This window comes from Mustela nigripes, chromosome 11 (assembly GCF_022355385.1).
Source record: "Mustela nigripes isolate SB6536 chromosome 11, MUSNIG.SB6536, whole genome shotgun sequence".
Lineage (NCBI taxonomy): Eukaryota > Metazoa > Chordata > Mammalia > Carnivora > Mustelidae > Mustela > Mustela nigripes.
This window is the reverse complement of record NC_081567.1, coordinates 38,949,637-38,965,090: the sequence shown is the minus strand read 5'-3', so window position 1 is coordinate 38,965,090 and position 15,454 is coordinate 38,949,637. Positions and strand designations below refer to the sequence as shown.

Below are 15,454 nucleotides of genomic sequence, written 5' to 3'. Positions count from 1 at the left end.
CGGCAGTCACACAGAAGTCACTAGCATGCCTGAAGAATAACCATCTCAGTGGGGGTGGGAACAGGAACGGTTTCAGGAGACATGTCTCCGAAAGACAGCTTATCTGACAGGTTTTATAATAATGTCGAGAAATATATTCACAGGCATTTTTTTAAAAGTTGATACAGTGTAAGGAAAGATTTATGTCAGAAAGTGAAATAACTAATCAATGGGGGAAATGCAGCTATTAAAATTTAAAAATACAGGGGCGCCTGGGTGGCTCCGTGGGTTGAACCTCTGCCTTCGGCTCAGGTCATGATCTCAGGGTCCTGGGATCGAGCCCCACGTCGGGCTCTCTGCTTGCCTCTCTGCCTACTTTTGCCTACTTTTCTCAGTCTGTCAAAAGGATGAATAAAATCTTTAAAAAAAAAAAATTCAAAAATATAAACAAAAAATGGTGCAAAAAAGGAAGCGCTTGGCCCACCTCAGGAATGGAAACACCAAGTATGGGCTTAAACCAAGCCTAGGATGTGTTAGTAATTAGGACAGGTGGCAGGGCAGCGAAAACCCTAGTGGAAATGGCCTAAAGACAGCAATGTGGATACACGGCTCAGATTTGAGGGACCACAAGGTTACTCGGCCCCAAATCCATTTCGGAGCCCTGACCCCACTGTGGCTGCATTTGGAGAGGGAGCCTCTAGAGGAGTCCTGAGGAATGAATGAAGTCGTAGGAGGGAAGCCCTGACCCAATAGAGTCCTCACTCGGACAGAGCAGGGAGCTGCTCCCTTTCCACACGTCCACAGTGAGACAGCGGCGGTGTGCAAGGCAGATGATGAGGCCTTGCAAAGAAATCTCCCTGCCGGGGCCCTGACCTGGGACTTCCAGGCACCAGAACTGTAAGAAGTACATGTCTGTTGTTTAAGTCCCTGCATCTGCAGTGTTTTGGGGGCTGCGCTAAGCAGACTCATCCGCGAGGGCAGGACACAGCTGGAGGTGGCCATCCTGGAAAGGCCGGTCGTGGGGGCGTCTAGGGGACACGGACAGCTAAGCTTAGTTATCAGCCTTTTAGTGTTATTTGAGTCTTTCCTTGCCTCCATTTTTTTTCATAAAAATTAAAATTAATTTAAAATACTGGTTGGGGCGCCTGGGTGGCTCAGTGGCTTAAAGCCTCTGCCTTCTGCTCAGGTCATGATCTCAGGGTCCCGGGATCGAGCCCCGCATTGGCCTCTCTGCTCAGCGGGGAACCTGCTTCCTCCTCTCTCTCTTTGCCTGCATCTCCATCTACTTGTGATCTCTGTCAAATAAATAACTAAAATCTTAGAAAAAAATAAAATAAAATACTGGTATAGTAGAGCAAATGTTAAGAAGATCTAAGACTGGGGCGCCCGGATGGCTCAGTGGGTTAAGCCTCTGCCTTCAGCTCAGGTCATGATCTCAGGGTCCTGGGATCGAGTCCCGCATCAGGCTCTCTGTTCAGCGGAGAGCCTGCTTCCCTCTCTCTCTTTCTGCCTGCCTCTCTGACTACTTGTGATCTCTGTCTGTCAAATAAATAAATAAAATCTTTAAAAAAAAAAAAACAATTAGATCTAAGATCATATGAAAAGGAAACATTTACATGCATCCTTCTTTAAAAAAAAGCATTTCTACAGCTGTATATAATTTAGATCTTCTTGCAACATACTTTCGTATATATTTCAACAGCATACTTTCTATAAATGTTTTATAGGAATCGGAAAATACAGAAAAAAACAAAAACAAGAAATTAAAAAGCCTATGTCCTCCAACCATACAAAAAAAAAACCCAAATCCCTGTGCAATCAGCCCCACAGCCGGACATTTGTTACCCGTCACAAGCAACACTGCGAACAACATAGAGACACCCAGTGTGGGGCTTGAACTCACCACACGAGGTCAAGAGCCCCACGCTCTACCAACTGAGCCAGCCGCGTTCTCCTTTCCAGTTATTTTTATTTTTCTTTATTTTTTATTATTTTTTTCCCGGTTATTTTTAAATGTTGGTTCAAGGGGAGCCTTGGTGGCTCACTTCGGTTAAGAGTCCAGCTACTGATTTTGGCTCAGGCTGTGACCTCAGGGTCCTGGGATCAAGCCTGCCTCGGGCCCCCCATTCAGTGCAGAGTTTCCTTGGGATTCTCTGTCTCCTGTTCCCGCAGCCCTCCCAACACCACTCTCAAGTGCACGCGTTCTCTCTCTCTCAAATGAATAAATAAACGTTTAAACGTTGGTTCAAGAGAAGACACTGGCCCTCCAGACTGAAGGCCAGTTAGTACAGGTCCAGCGGGGTCCACGGCAAGAACGAACAATGCACTTAAGCAGCTGCAAGAGCACGAGGCGGCTGAGCAGAAGCTCCGGGGGCGCACAGAGCACACCCTGCTGCTGGGGCGCCAGAGACGCCCACCCGAGCACCTGGCCACCCCAGTCCCTTAAAGCCAGAAGAGCCAAGTCCAGTTGCTACCAGAAGTCTCAGCGGTTCACAGAGAAGGCTCCGGGGCCAACACTGGAAGCTGCCCTGCAATGGGTGTCCAACTGCCGAGGGGCCGTGGAGGGCATGGCTGAGCCCCGCTCTGCGCCACAGGCCCTATGCACAGCCTCTCTCGTGGGCTCGCCAAAGACGCTGAAGCAGTTTATTCTAATAAAGTCAGACGGCCGGCCTCAGTCCCAGGAGGGGACTGAAGAGATACACTGAACAGGTTCCTCAGATCAAGCTCTTCTGGAATGAACAGGCTTGAAGAGGACCCGGAGGGGCTCGCTCCACGGAGCGTCTGCACCAATGGGACGCCGGATGCAGTGTGGCACCGATGCCCCTCCACATACCGTGTGCGCCCCCGCGCCGGCCAGGCCTGGAGAGAGGCCACGACACTGCCCCACGTCCGGCCGAGCTACCACGACACCCAAACGCCCAACCTCCTCATTCCTACACAGCACACAGACGGAAGCCAGGACTGCGGACAAGGTAACAGGGCCAGGGGAGAAGAATCAAACAGAAACACAGGCGATCCCAGCGGCCGCTGATTCACAGGTACCACGCAGTTCCGGGAGCTGCTCCCCAGGCCCAGCACATCGAGCCTGCAGGGTCTCAGAACAGCTGCAGCCGCCTGTCAGAGTCCGGGGCGCGTCGGAGTCCGGGGCACGTCGGAGTCCGGGGCACGTCGGAGTCCAGGGCGTGTTGTCCCCACCGCAAAGGGCCCCGGGCCCCAGCAGCACTCGCCAGCCCCCGCAAGCCCGTCCCTTCCTGGCACGCCTGTCTCGTGAGACCGGGAGAGAGGCCGTGGCAAGGTGGCCCCGGCTGTGGGCATTCCGCGGGGCTCTGCGGAAGCTGCTGCAGAGCACTAGACCACGAAGTCTTAACACGGCTGCGGCAGAGCTGACACGCCTTCAGACTAACCCTAGAACTGTAAGGGCCAGTCCCACTGCACTGACAGGCATTATGAACGGCTCAAGGCCAGCACAGGTACGTGTCACTGCAGGAGCTCAGGCAGGAGTCCGGGCGCGGCGGGAAGTCCCAGCCAAGCTGGAAGGAGGGCGGACATGACCAGACCTGCACTTGGGAGAGTCGGCATGGGCGCTGTGGGGAGGAGAGACAGGGGCCTCGTGCGAGGTTCTGTACTGGGGGCACCCGGGGGTGCAGCCGGTTGAGCATCCGACCCTTGATCTCAGAGTCGTGAGTCCGAGCCCCACACTGAGCTCCATGCCGGGTGTGGAGGCTATTTAAAAAAAAAAAAAAAAAAAAAAAGGTTCTGCAGCGGCCCTGGGGCAGGCGGTGGGAGCCGGCGCGCAGGCAGCGAGCAGCGGAGGCGGTCAGTGCACGGTGGGCAGGGATCCACACCCACGGCCGGCCCGGACGTGGGCGGAAGGGAGCAGGGATGTGACACTCTGGGGCGCCTCTTGGAGGCCAGAATGACTACGAGGACCAGGTTTGGGTGGGCATTAACACACCTCCCCGGAAGGAAATACATCAAAATCCGAACATATCATCTGCATCTCTGAAGCCAGCCGTGGCTCTGACACCAACCTCGCCAACATCGAGCAGATGACGAGGAGCACGAGAGGAGGAGCACGGGGCAATAGGCGGGTGTGCGGAGCTCCGGCTGTGCGTGGCCCGGACGACTGCCCTGTGCCCAAAGCAGACGCCCTGTGGCCACCTCCCCAGGCAGGTGCCCTTTCACCGTCCCCGGGTGCGGAGGAGCGCGGAGATCCAGTGACTGTCCCCCCCCCCCCCACAGACCTGAAGGCTGAGCTCCCCAGGCACTGCCCAGAGGAGATGTCACTGAGCAAGCGATCGCGAAGCTAAACCACAGGCTTCCCGCTCCCCGTCCACCCAGCAAGGTAGTGACAGCAGCCTGCTCCTGATGCGAGAACACCACGGCTGCGGACCAGCACAGGTCCGCTCCTCTGAGGTCCACCCAGGGGCACGTGTCACACATCCAGAAGAGGACAAGGAAAGGCAACAGGGCCGTGTGCTCCCCCGGCGTCCGGCCCCTCATCGAGAGGAACGGCAAGCAGTACCACAGAGGGAGCAGGAGGACCTCAGGGAGAACCGGACTTTAAAAATGAGCTGCCCTCCTCTACCACTGGCCTAAAACTTGCACGCTGCAGAGCATGTGTGGCGCTCCAAGCAGATGGGCCACCGTCCCACAGTGTGGGAGGGTGCCCCGGCCGGGCCACCATCACTAGAGCCGCTGCCCAACCCCCACCCCCGAACTCTGTCAGAAACCCGGGACTGGTCTTACTTTTCTGTCTTCCACGTGAAACTGTGTATCTGGGGCACTTCCTCTTTTGACGTTTCTTCTCCAGGCCTTCGAAGCCGTTACCAGAAACACAGACACAAACCGACAAACAGGCCGCACACTTCCTCAGTCAAACTCTGAACGGACCTTGGGAAGGGAGGGCTGCTTGGTGTTTAAGTTCTCTCTACACCCAGCGTGGGGCTCAAACGTACAGCCCCGGAGTCAAGGGTTGCACGCTCCGCCGACCGAGCTGCCCAGGCACCCTGGCTGTCGGCCCTGTACATGCTGAGCTGCTCCCACTGTGAAGGGCATCCGTGATCTACTCTCTGGCCATGACCATGAGGACCGGCCCTGACCAGGAGCTCCTCACTGGGCTGGCCCACCAGGGAGACACAAGAAAACATCTGAGACCCTGTCCTTGGGGAACTTCTCAGCCAATGATAAGGGTGAGGGCAGTAAAGACACGTGGAAAGCACCTGCAAACGTCCGTCGTCAAACCCAGCAGCGACTGCTAGATGCGGAGAGCTGAAGGGCTGGGGCAGGTGACCAAGCAGTGGGTCAGGAGAACATGAGACAGGCCCTCCCACACAGTCCCGGAACACACCTAGGGGCCAGGCCACACTTTTTTTTTCCTTTTTAATGAGTCTATTCATGGGGCACCGGGGTGGCTCAGTCATTAAGTGTCACCTTCGGCTCAGGTCATGATTCCAGGGTCCTGGGATCGAGCCCTGCATCAAGCCCCGCACCCTGCATCGGGCTTCCAGCTCAGTGGGAAGTCTGCGTCCCCCTCTCCCCCTGCCGGCTGCTTCCCCTGCTTATGCTCTTGCTTTCTGTCAAATAAGTACATAAAATCCTTAAAAAAAAAAAAAAAAATCTATTCCTTTATCTAAGAGAGCGAGAGCTCATGCGCAAGTGGGGGGTTGTAGAGGGAGAGGCAGAAACAGGCGCCCCGCTACACAACGGGGGCTCAATCCCAGGACCCTGGGATCAGGACCTGACCCAGGGGAAACACCCAGGTGCCCCCATGCCTGCCGGCTACCATCTTACAGCACCTGGCCCTTAGGCCAAACACAGCCATCACCAGAGGACCCTCTGTCAATTCACACCAGTTAAAACAGTGGGTGGGAACCAACCAAAGTTATGTTCAAAGTTCACCGACTATGGCAATGGAGATGAGGAAAATTTGCACAGAGACCCAGAGAAGAGAATTTGCACAGAGACACGGAGAGCAAGGCATTCTGGGATCCCTTGGCCCAGGGCAAAATGACCCCAGGTAGGCAGGATAAATGCCAAAAAAGGCCAAGGGCACGAGTGTCTTCTGAGCTTTGACAGAGACCTAAAGGTGACGTTCATTTAACATCCCACGCGTCGGCCGCAGGAAGAACAGCCACGTGCGCACCCGCACGGCCAAATGAAGGCGGATACTCAGGCCTCCTCTGGGGAAACAGCGGCGCCTGGTTAGGGAGGTTGAACAACCACCAGCGAGCACAACAGGGCAGCCCCAGGGTGTCGAACCTACGGGACTGTAGGGCTCAGGCTCGAGAGACCCTAAACGACAGTCCTCCAGACCCGCTTCCCCAGGCAGAATCAATGCTTAAGGGAGGCACCCGCTGCCCACAGGAAGTGCACCCCCAAGAAGGAGATTTCCAGTCCAGCTCCTGGCCCCCTTCGCGGCAGGCAGCACCTGCCCTCCTCTTCCCTTTACCCTCCACCCTGACCCACCTCTGGATGGGTCCCCACTGGGGAGCCGTGGGCCTCTCATGTCCCTTCTGGTTTGCCCTACTTGATGTGAAGGCCAGCAGCGCAATCCCGGGCCCCTGCACAGAGACTGTGCTGGAACAGTCGGGACAGAGGCAAGAGCACCCCTGGCCACACAGAGCCAAATGCAAGACCCCCTTCAAATGCTGGGGATAGTGTCCATTTACAAAGCAAGGGAGCCCAGAGCCCAAGGTCGCCATAGTAGCCACCTCCAACCTGCCAGCAAAAGTGGCCACGGGAAGGTAGAGAAAAGAAGAGAAGGGGCAGTTTCTTACAAAACTTAACGTGCTCTCACCTTGTGACCCAGCAATCGCACTCCATGGTGTTTACCCAAAGGAGGCAAAAACTTCTGTCCACACAAAACCTGTACCACCAAAGTTTACTGCCGCTTCATTAATGATTGCCAGAACCTGGGAGCGACTCCGCCGTCCTTCAGCAGGCAAGGGCATAAACCCCCCGTTGTCCATCCACACAATGAGCTATCGCTCTGCGCCAAAAAGGAAGGAGCTGCGAGCCATGGGAAGACATGGAGGAACCTGCTATCGCCAAGGGAAAGAAGCCACCGGGGAAAGGCACAGGCTGTGTGATTCCAACTACCTGACGCTGTGGAAAAGGCAAAAGCTACGTCAGGCAAAAAAAAAAAAGAAAAGGAAAAGCAGTTTCCTGGGGTTGGGGGAAAGGACGGGAGGAAAAGGCAGAGCACAGAGACTTTTCAGGACAGTGAAACTAGTCTGTCCCACACTGCGATGGTGGTTCCACGTCTCCGCGCCTTTGTGGGGCCCCCAGAGCGCCCAGCGCGGGGTACCAGCCCTGACGGAGACAGCGGCCATTGCGTGGTGATGCCGCTGATGCAGTCTTGTCCGCTGTAACAGACGTACTGCTCTGGTGAGGAGGATTGACAACGGGCCAGGCTGTGTGTTTGGGGGACTGGGTGATGGGAAACCTCTGTACCTTCCTTTCCTTTTTGCTGATAACCTAAAACTGCTCTGAAACAATGAAGTCTTTAAAAGAAAAGTGGCTACAGTCCAGATCAAACCCCATCTGAAGCTAGCCCTGCCTCTGGACTCTTCACTGGTCTCAGTCAACCAATCCCCTTCACCGATTAAGCTGGGATGGGAGGGGGGTGGGGGGGCCTTGCTGTGACTTCAGCCTAGTGCACCCTGACCACACACACCCCAGAGGAAAGTGGAATGAACGGGACGCCATGCCCCATCAGCGGGTGTCAGGACGACCCTGACATCAGAGATCCTCCACCCACAGAAGGACCCCAGGCGACCTCGCGCAGAATGGCGTTCAAGTGCAGGAGGAACGCCCGAGCTCCGGCCTCCCTCTGCTGCCGGCCCCTGCACGACAGGTCAGAACTAAAATGGGCCACGGTCCTTACAGCTCAACCCCCTTAAACAAGGGAAGCCAACAGTCTATTAATTTAAAAGCAACTCTTGCTTATTACAAATAGAACAAACCAAAGAAAGAAAACCCAAAATTGCTGCTGAGGACTGAGAACGGAAGAAAGTGCAGGATGGGGCTCGGGATTTTTTTTTTCCTTAAGTCATCTCTCTACCCAAACTGGGGCCCAAACTCATGAGGCTGAGATGCAGAGTCGCGTGCTCCACCAACGGAGCCGCCCAATTCTGATTTTAGGTTTCAAACCCTGAGCCCTGGCCAGCTCAGGTGGTCGCGTATGCAATTCAATCTTGGGGTTCTATGCTCGAGCCCTACACTGGGTTTAAAAACAACTTGAAAGCAAATAAAAAACAAAAAAAAAAGACAGACAAAAAGGCAGAAAGCAAGCAAGCAAGCAGAATCGAGCTCAAAATGTTTTACCTAAAGCCCAGGACTCCAATTTAATCCCATCTTAAAACTTCTAATTAAATAATTTTAGGTTGGGTTTTAAACCTGTGTTGGGGGCACCTGGGGGGCTCAGCTGGTTAAGCGACTACCTTCAGCACAGGTCATGATCCCAGGGTCCTAGGATCAAGGCTCACAACGGGCTCTCTGCTCTACAGGGAGCCTGCTGCTCCCTCTTCTGGCTATTCCCCCTGCTTATACTCTCACACTCTGTCAAATAAATGCAAACTTAGAAAAAATAAAAAATAAAGTAAAATAAAATTAAAGCTGTATCAATTAGTAGCCTTACTTGCAATAATTTAGAGAAAGTTCTGCCCTAAAAAGTTTGCTATATCAATAGTGTTTAGCTCAAGACATAAGCAAAAGGTGCACAAAAATTACTACAAATAGCGTACCCTGAATCACTTAAACGACATTTAAATTGTTCAATCATTTAAATGATATTTAAACCTTAGAAATGGGGGCGCGTGGGTGGCTCAGTCCTTAGGCATCTGCCTTTGGCTCAGGTCATGATCTCAGGGTCTTCAGATCGAGCCCTGCATCGGGCTCCCTGCTCGGTGGGAAGCCTGCTTCTCCCTCTCCCTCTGCCCCTGCCTGCGTTTCTCTTTTGCTGTGTCTCTGTCAAGTAAATTTTCAAAAATCTTTTAAATAAATAAATAAATAAATAAATAAATCTTAGAAATGGGGCACCTGGATGGCTCTGTCGTTAAGCAGCTGGGGTCGTGATCCCAGAGTCCTGGGGTCGAGCCCCGCATTGGGCCCTTTGCTCATGAGAAGCCTGCTTCTCCCTCTGCCTCTGCCCCTGCTTGTGTTCCGCTCTCTGTGTCAAATAAATAAAAAATCTTACCAAAAAAAAGGAAAGAAAGTTTTATCCTGTGTTTATTAGCAAGGAGCCAATTTCTCTACCACTGTAAGCCTGAAGAAACAATCCAGGTTTTAATCACATCACGGGAGAGGAGGGGAGAGGATTCTGACTCCCAATGAAATCAGTGGGTCACACGGATTCCCCACTTTGACAGTTTCACGGATCGACGTCCCCAGGAGCAGCTACAGGGAAGTGCGTGGAAGAGAGAAGTGCCCCACCAATCTGGCTAGCGTTGGCCAGAGGCTCCAACCCGTGCCCAGGACACCTCCAGAACCCGGAGAAGAGAGAGGAGACGCAGGTGCCCACGCGGAACGACCCCCAGCAGCCCCACTGGTGCGTCCCGAGTTGCAGCGCACCAGCACATGGGGCGCTGTCCGTGCACTCCACACCCACTGCAGAGGGCAGAGGTCCACCCCTAAAGCTACATCCTCAGCCCGCTGCCAAGGGCCCTGATAACGTCACGTGGCAGCCTCCCCGCCGACACCTCGACACCTCCCAACCTCCGGGAAGAGTCTTAGGAAACTGTCACCAGACACAGCTCCTCTGTGTCAGCCCCGAGAATGACGTGGCTGGAGTAAGCCCGCCTCCTGTGCGAGCAAGTGCAGACATCACCGCCGGAGGCAATGTCGGGATGGCAGGACTTCTAAGACCTCCAACACTCCTAATGACACACGAGGCCACGTACCTAGGCTGCTCTTAACAACAGGGTCCTCAGCTCACAGACAGTACAAACATTTAACGACAAATGGGAAGGTATCGCGAAGCGGTACAAACAGCCCAACCCACCCCAGGAGCAGGAGCACAGCCACTCGGGGGCGGAGGGACAAGCCCGCTCCTTCCCGACACTCTGCCCTGGCCAGTCCTCCAGGTCTCAGACGTGAGCACAGACAGGGACGCCTTGCGTCGGACTCACCTGAATTCTCTGCCTTCGCTGTACCGTCTACTTGAGGAGGCCCGCGGGGCGGCCGTCTCCAGGAGCAGCTTCTGTGTGAGCCTGCCGGGGGGAGCAGGGTCTCTGCCACTGTCTTCGTCTGGGTCCTGGTCACACTTCCATTCCTCGTCTTCGTTCAGAGTGGGCAGGTATCCGGGTACGCCCTTCCCTGTCCCGGACCCAGAGCTCTGGTCACTACAGAGCTTTGGGCTCTCTGAGCCGGTCCTCGTATATTCCAAATAAATATCGGACTTGAGGAAAGAGGGGTAGGTGTTCTCTTCCATGGTGGACTGGATCTCCGTCTGGGCCTGGTCAAACATGGCAGGGTCAATCAGCTGCTTCATGATGCAGTCTTTTATGAAGCTCTTGGTCGCGGGCTTCGTCTGCCGGGACACAATGCCGGTGTTGTCGAGGATGTACTTGCGGTAAATCGCTTTGGCCAGCTTCAGCCTCTTCTCCTCATTCGAGTCGCAGGGCTCCAGCTTCCTGAAGCCGCTGCAGGCAAACCAGAAATCCAGCAGGTCCGCACAGTCCTCCTGCTTCAGGAAAGTCCGAAACAGGTTTATCCCGTCTTGGTCGTCCAGTAAGGAGTGCAGCGACTCGGCCCACTTCAAGTATGGCGGGGTGGGCGAGGCGCTGCCCTCAGGCTCGTACCCCAGGTCCAGATCCGAGCGCCTCGGAGTGGCCGCTGAAGTCTCCCCTTTCCCGGAGCAGAAGCTGTAGCTGACGGGCCTGGGGTCTGTGGACACCAGTTCACCCTCCTCACCAGGCACCGGGGGCCGGGGGGCATCTTCGGTGAAACTTGTTCCAAGGTCCAAAGGGAAACCCTGTTCTTGGATATTCATTTTGGGACTCTGTGCGTCAAGGAACAATGAGCGTGGCACCCTAATACATCAGTACTTACAGCTCCACAGGGAAGCAATCTGTCCTGTTGAAACCATTAAGAGGACAAGGATTAGGAAAGGTGGGTCCACGGAAACATGACCACAGAGGTTTTCTCAAGACATGATCCGTTATGACGCCCTCCCACTCCAACTCAAAGCCAGAAATTCAGTTTACATTTTCAATCTTTTGCCGTAGGTTTGTAACGTATGAAAACAATTTCTGGGAACTTTTACAACTACAGGAATGCCTCTGGATCTAAAAGATCAGTGTCCAGAGCAGGGAGATGGCCACTACCCTCAGGTGTCGTTCTGTGAGAACATCACCGAGACCAGCAGCCTGGGGACCTCCCATCTTGGCCAGAGCCAGTCCTTCCCTGTAGTTTCCCGGGAGGCAGGAGGACTGGAAGAAGAAATATGTTTCCCAGGCCGCCTGGCTTCGTAGGCCTGGATGAGGAGAGCTGGGTCCTCCCACGTACGATGAGGGCGATCGCCCACCTGCACAGCAGGGTTGCCGCGATACTCAGGTACGGAAAGGCAGGCACATCACACACCACAAGGCAGGTGGTCATGTCTGCTCCCCACGCTCTCTAGGCCCACAGCCACTGCGTTTTCTGACTACCCCGTCACTTCACACTCAGTGTGCCTCCCGACAGGTGCAAACACACAAGGAGGTGTTCCTTTAACTCTCAGCACACACCTACAGAAACAACTGTGGGCCACCTTCAGCACCTTCAACCAGGTGACCAAAGGACACCCCCTCCCCACAAACACAGTGGCCATCTCACAGCACCAGTGAGGACGATCTTAGAAAATGCTTCCACCGGAATGCTGCCTTCGACCAGACTCAGAAGCAAAGTGTCCTTCTAGGCAAATGGCAATGGGCACTCAGAAGAACGGAGAAGGTATGGACAAAGAAAACTGGAGCCCAAATGCAGCTCCACCTCTCAGCTAAGGAGGTGTACTGCTCGCAAGACCTACCTCTGCAAGCTCAAACCCAAACTACCAGCCCTCTTTGGGGTCAGGACTGCGGGGTTGGTGGTTTCGCTGTTGCTACTGCAACAAGCCTGCCATAGGTGTGAAGGAACGCTATCCTGGACAGGGACTCTCACGGTCTTGGCCCTTCCTGGTGGTGACCCTACAGGAGCTCAGAGAGCCCACGAGCGGAGCGACACCGCCCAGCCTGTGGCCTGCCGGGACGGAAGATCAAGGTGGTCTGACTACAAACGCGCTGGAGAAAAGTACGTCAGGTCCAACCGCCGGGAGCACTGAACAAGCCCTGAAACCTGGAACGAACACAAAGGGCAGCTCTTCCTGGCCACCCCTCCACGCTCGGGCCAGGGCCCGCATGGACACTGTTCACCCCGCACCTGCCAGCAGCGAAAAGCACCCAGACACAGGGAATTGGTCCCAGTCATGGGCCCCAAATGACATTCCTGCAGCTGATGACTTTTAGTGAAAACGACTGTGTAGGTGGTCATCTCAGCAGGAACAGCCTGCTTTTTAAGGTTAAGGCCCATGGGCTGAGGCACCCTGCCATCAGGGACCACTTGGACTGCAAAGTCGCTTTCTTTGAGCCCCATCAACATGAATGAGCACTTGTGGTGTCTTAGCTCCGCACCAGCTCACGGATATCTCATGTCCCCTTGTCCAGGGCTCCTTCCCAGGAAGGAGGGCTCATGCTTGGCCCCCTGAGCCCTACCCTCAGAAACACTTGTTACTTCACCAGCCCGAGAAAGAACTGAGTCACTGTGTTTCAACGGGAAGTTAATAACAAGTCACTGTTACCTGCTCTCAAGACGCGGCTCTCTGCTGCATCAATTATCAGTAGCAGCCTGATGAAACGCCTTCCTGGGACCCCCAGCTCCTAGCACGAGGTCTTGCAACCGATAAACGTTTCATTCATTGACGTGAAGGCAAATGATAATTGTCACAGATGCCAAACATCAGCCCCTCACAAACGCTGAACTACTGAACTACAAGGACCGCAATGAAACTCCCCATCTAGCCCTTTATTACAAAACTGGGGCTGTCTCTAAAAACTGACTCTTCAATTCATGTGTGAGCACGTCCCCCTAATCATTTTAAAGTATTTTTCAGTGCCCGGAAGACATAGTTCTTATAACTCACACCTATTTTTGGCTGTCAAGTGACGGAAGACCTCTGCTGTCCCCAGAAGCACGAGAACGCCTCTCCAGATTACGGGCACTATCGGAACACGCTCTGACTCCTGCGGCCTCTGGGTTCCCACATCGAGGCCCACCAAGCGTTTAGCGTACACACGGACCTACCACACATAAAGCAGTTAATGTTAATTCAGGGAGAGTCAAATGCCCACAAGCACTGAATCTGGCCAACAGTCGGCAACCACCATCAATAAAAGGATTCCATAAAAGTAATCTACAAGCCTGATAAGGCACTTAAAATCTCCTTCAGTCACTGCTGCGGCAAACCCCTGGGTACCATGGCAGCCAGCTCAACGCGACACGTGTTTAGGCGTTCATGTGTTTTGCTCAAACCTAACTTTTTCACTCTTGATTTACGTGGCGTGTGGCAGTCACAGAGCACGACTGATATTCTCCTGTCCCTTCACTAAACTCCAAAACGACCAGGGCCACGGTTTTACAGTGGAATCCATTCCTTCACCATCTAAATTCTCAACAACCAACACAGCCCACTCTTCTGACTCCAGAAACCCAGGACACCCCCCCACGCCTCCGGCAAATCCCACAGAAACGTCGTATTTTGCACGCCTGTCTGTTCTTGTCCCTGAATGTAAGTTCTCAAAAGTGAAACTCAGGGCGCCTGGGTGGCTCAGTGGGTTAATCCGCTGCCTTCGGCTCAGGTCATGATCTCAGAGTCCTGGGATCGAGTCCTGCATCGGGCTCTCTGCTCAGCGGGGAGCCTGCTTCCTCCTCTCTCTCTCTCTCTCTGCCTGCCTCTCTGCCTGCTTGTGATCAATCTCTGTCAAATAAATAAATAAAATCTTTAAAAAAAAAAAAAGTGAAACTCAAATATGGCCCCCCAGGAGCTCAGGTTTAGGCCCTGTGTGCTCTGCGGATCCCAGGATGCCTGAGGACAGACGTGCGAGGAGGAAGGAGCCGTGGAGACACACAGCAAGAACTCTTCCTCAAGGGGGTTGGAGATGGGCTGGGGAAAATCCCCGGAAAACTGAAGTTTGCTTGTTTTCTCTACTGTCCCCAGCGCTGAGCTGCAAGTTTCCTTGCCCCGGCCCTGCAGCTCTGGCTTCACGGGGGCCTGAATTCCAACATGTGGGTCAGACCCACAGCCGAGAGCGAGCTGTGGGTACAAGGCGTCGACCTGAAAGCGCAGAACCGCTCGGGTCCAAGCACAGCCTGGACCCAGGCTCGGGCACCCGTCTCCGTGGGGGCGCCTCCTTGGGTGCAATGCTCCCTCAAACCCACTATCGGCAGGAGGAACAGGGAAGGGATGCGCCGCTGCCCAGCCGCTGCCCAGCCTCTACCCAGGATCCCCGCACACGGCACTGCTCTACACCGCACGCGAGACGGGGCCCGGGCCCACAGACCCACGGGCGTGCTTGGGTGGTGACAGCCTCCTCCAGGAAGGACGCCCCACACCCCCTCGGACTCCCGGATGCTCCTCGCACTGGTGCACGCACCCAGAGCAAGGGCTGCCCTTCCCGGAGCCAAGCCCGCACTTCCCCGGGTTCCCACGGCCCCGCGTCCACGGCCCCGCCGTCTCCAGCCCGAGCGCGCAGCCCCGCTCTGGCACGACCGCCCTCACGGCCCCTAGCCCCACGCAGCCCCCTGGCTCAGCCCCCGGTCCGCACCGCCCGCTCCGCGCTGCGCGCCGCCCCGCACGCCCCCGGAGCCCGCACCCGCCGAGCCCCTCTTCCGGGTCCGGCGCCCGGCCCGCCCGGCCTACGCGGCCTACAATGGGCGGCCGCACAGGCCCGCGCCCCGCAGGAACGCGCGCCCGGCCCGCGTTACTCACCGGCGGCGGCGGCGGCGGCGGGGCCCCGGCCCGGCTCCCGGAGCGGCGCGGCCCGGCCCATGCGCTCAGCGGCGGCGCAGCCGGCGGGACGGGGCGGGGTCGCGGCCCCGGGCGGCCCCCATCGCAGCGGCGGCGCGGCGGCCCGGAGACGGGCGCGGGGCAGGCCGCGGGGGCGCCGCCGAGGCCGGCCGTCCGCTCTCACCCGCCTGCACCGGGGGACGCGGCTCCAGCCCGACTCCGGCCGGTCCTGCGGCGGCGGCAGCGGCGGCGACGGCCGCAATCGCTTCCCCGAGCGGGGAGCCCGAGCCCAGAGCGCCGAAGCCCAGGCCGGAGCGCCCCCGCCGGCAGCCGCCCGGAAGTGCGGGGGCGGGGCCGGAGCGCGGGGCGGGGCCCGGAGCGTGGGGGCGCGGCCGAGAACGTGGGGCGGGGCCCGGAGCGTGGGGGCGCGGCCGAGAACGTGGGGCGGGGCCC

The 15,454-nt window shown here is 56.1% G+C and overlaps 1 protein-coding gene across 3 annotated transcripts in view; it reads right to left on the bottom strand.

Annotated features, from left to right (window-relative positions):
* AXIN1 (axin 1) overlaps positions 1 to 11,050 on the bottom strand; it is a 47,815-nt gene extending 36,765 nt beyond the window's left edge. For all 3 annotated transcript variants that reach the window (XM_059415841.1, XM_059415842.1, XM_059415843.1), the window contains exon 1: positions 10,110 to 11,050. In XM_059415841.1, the coding sequence (XP_059271824.1) occupies positions 10,110 to 10,972 (863 nt within the window). In that variant the 5' untranslated portion in view covers positions 10,973 to 11,050. The remainder of the gene's footprint in view (positions 1 to 10,109) is intronic.
* Between the last annotated feature and the right edge of the window lie 4,404 nt (positions 11,051 to 15,454).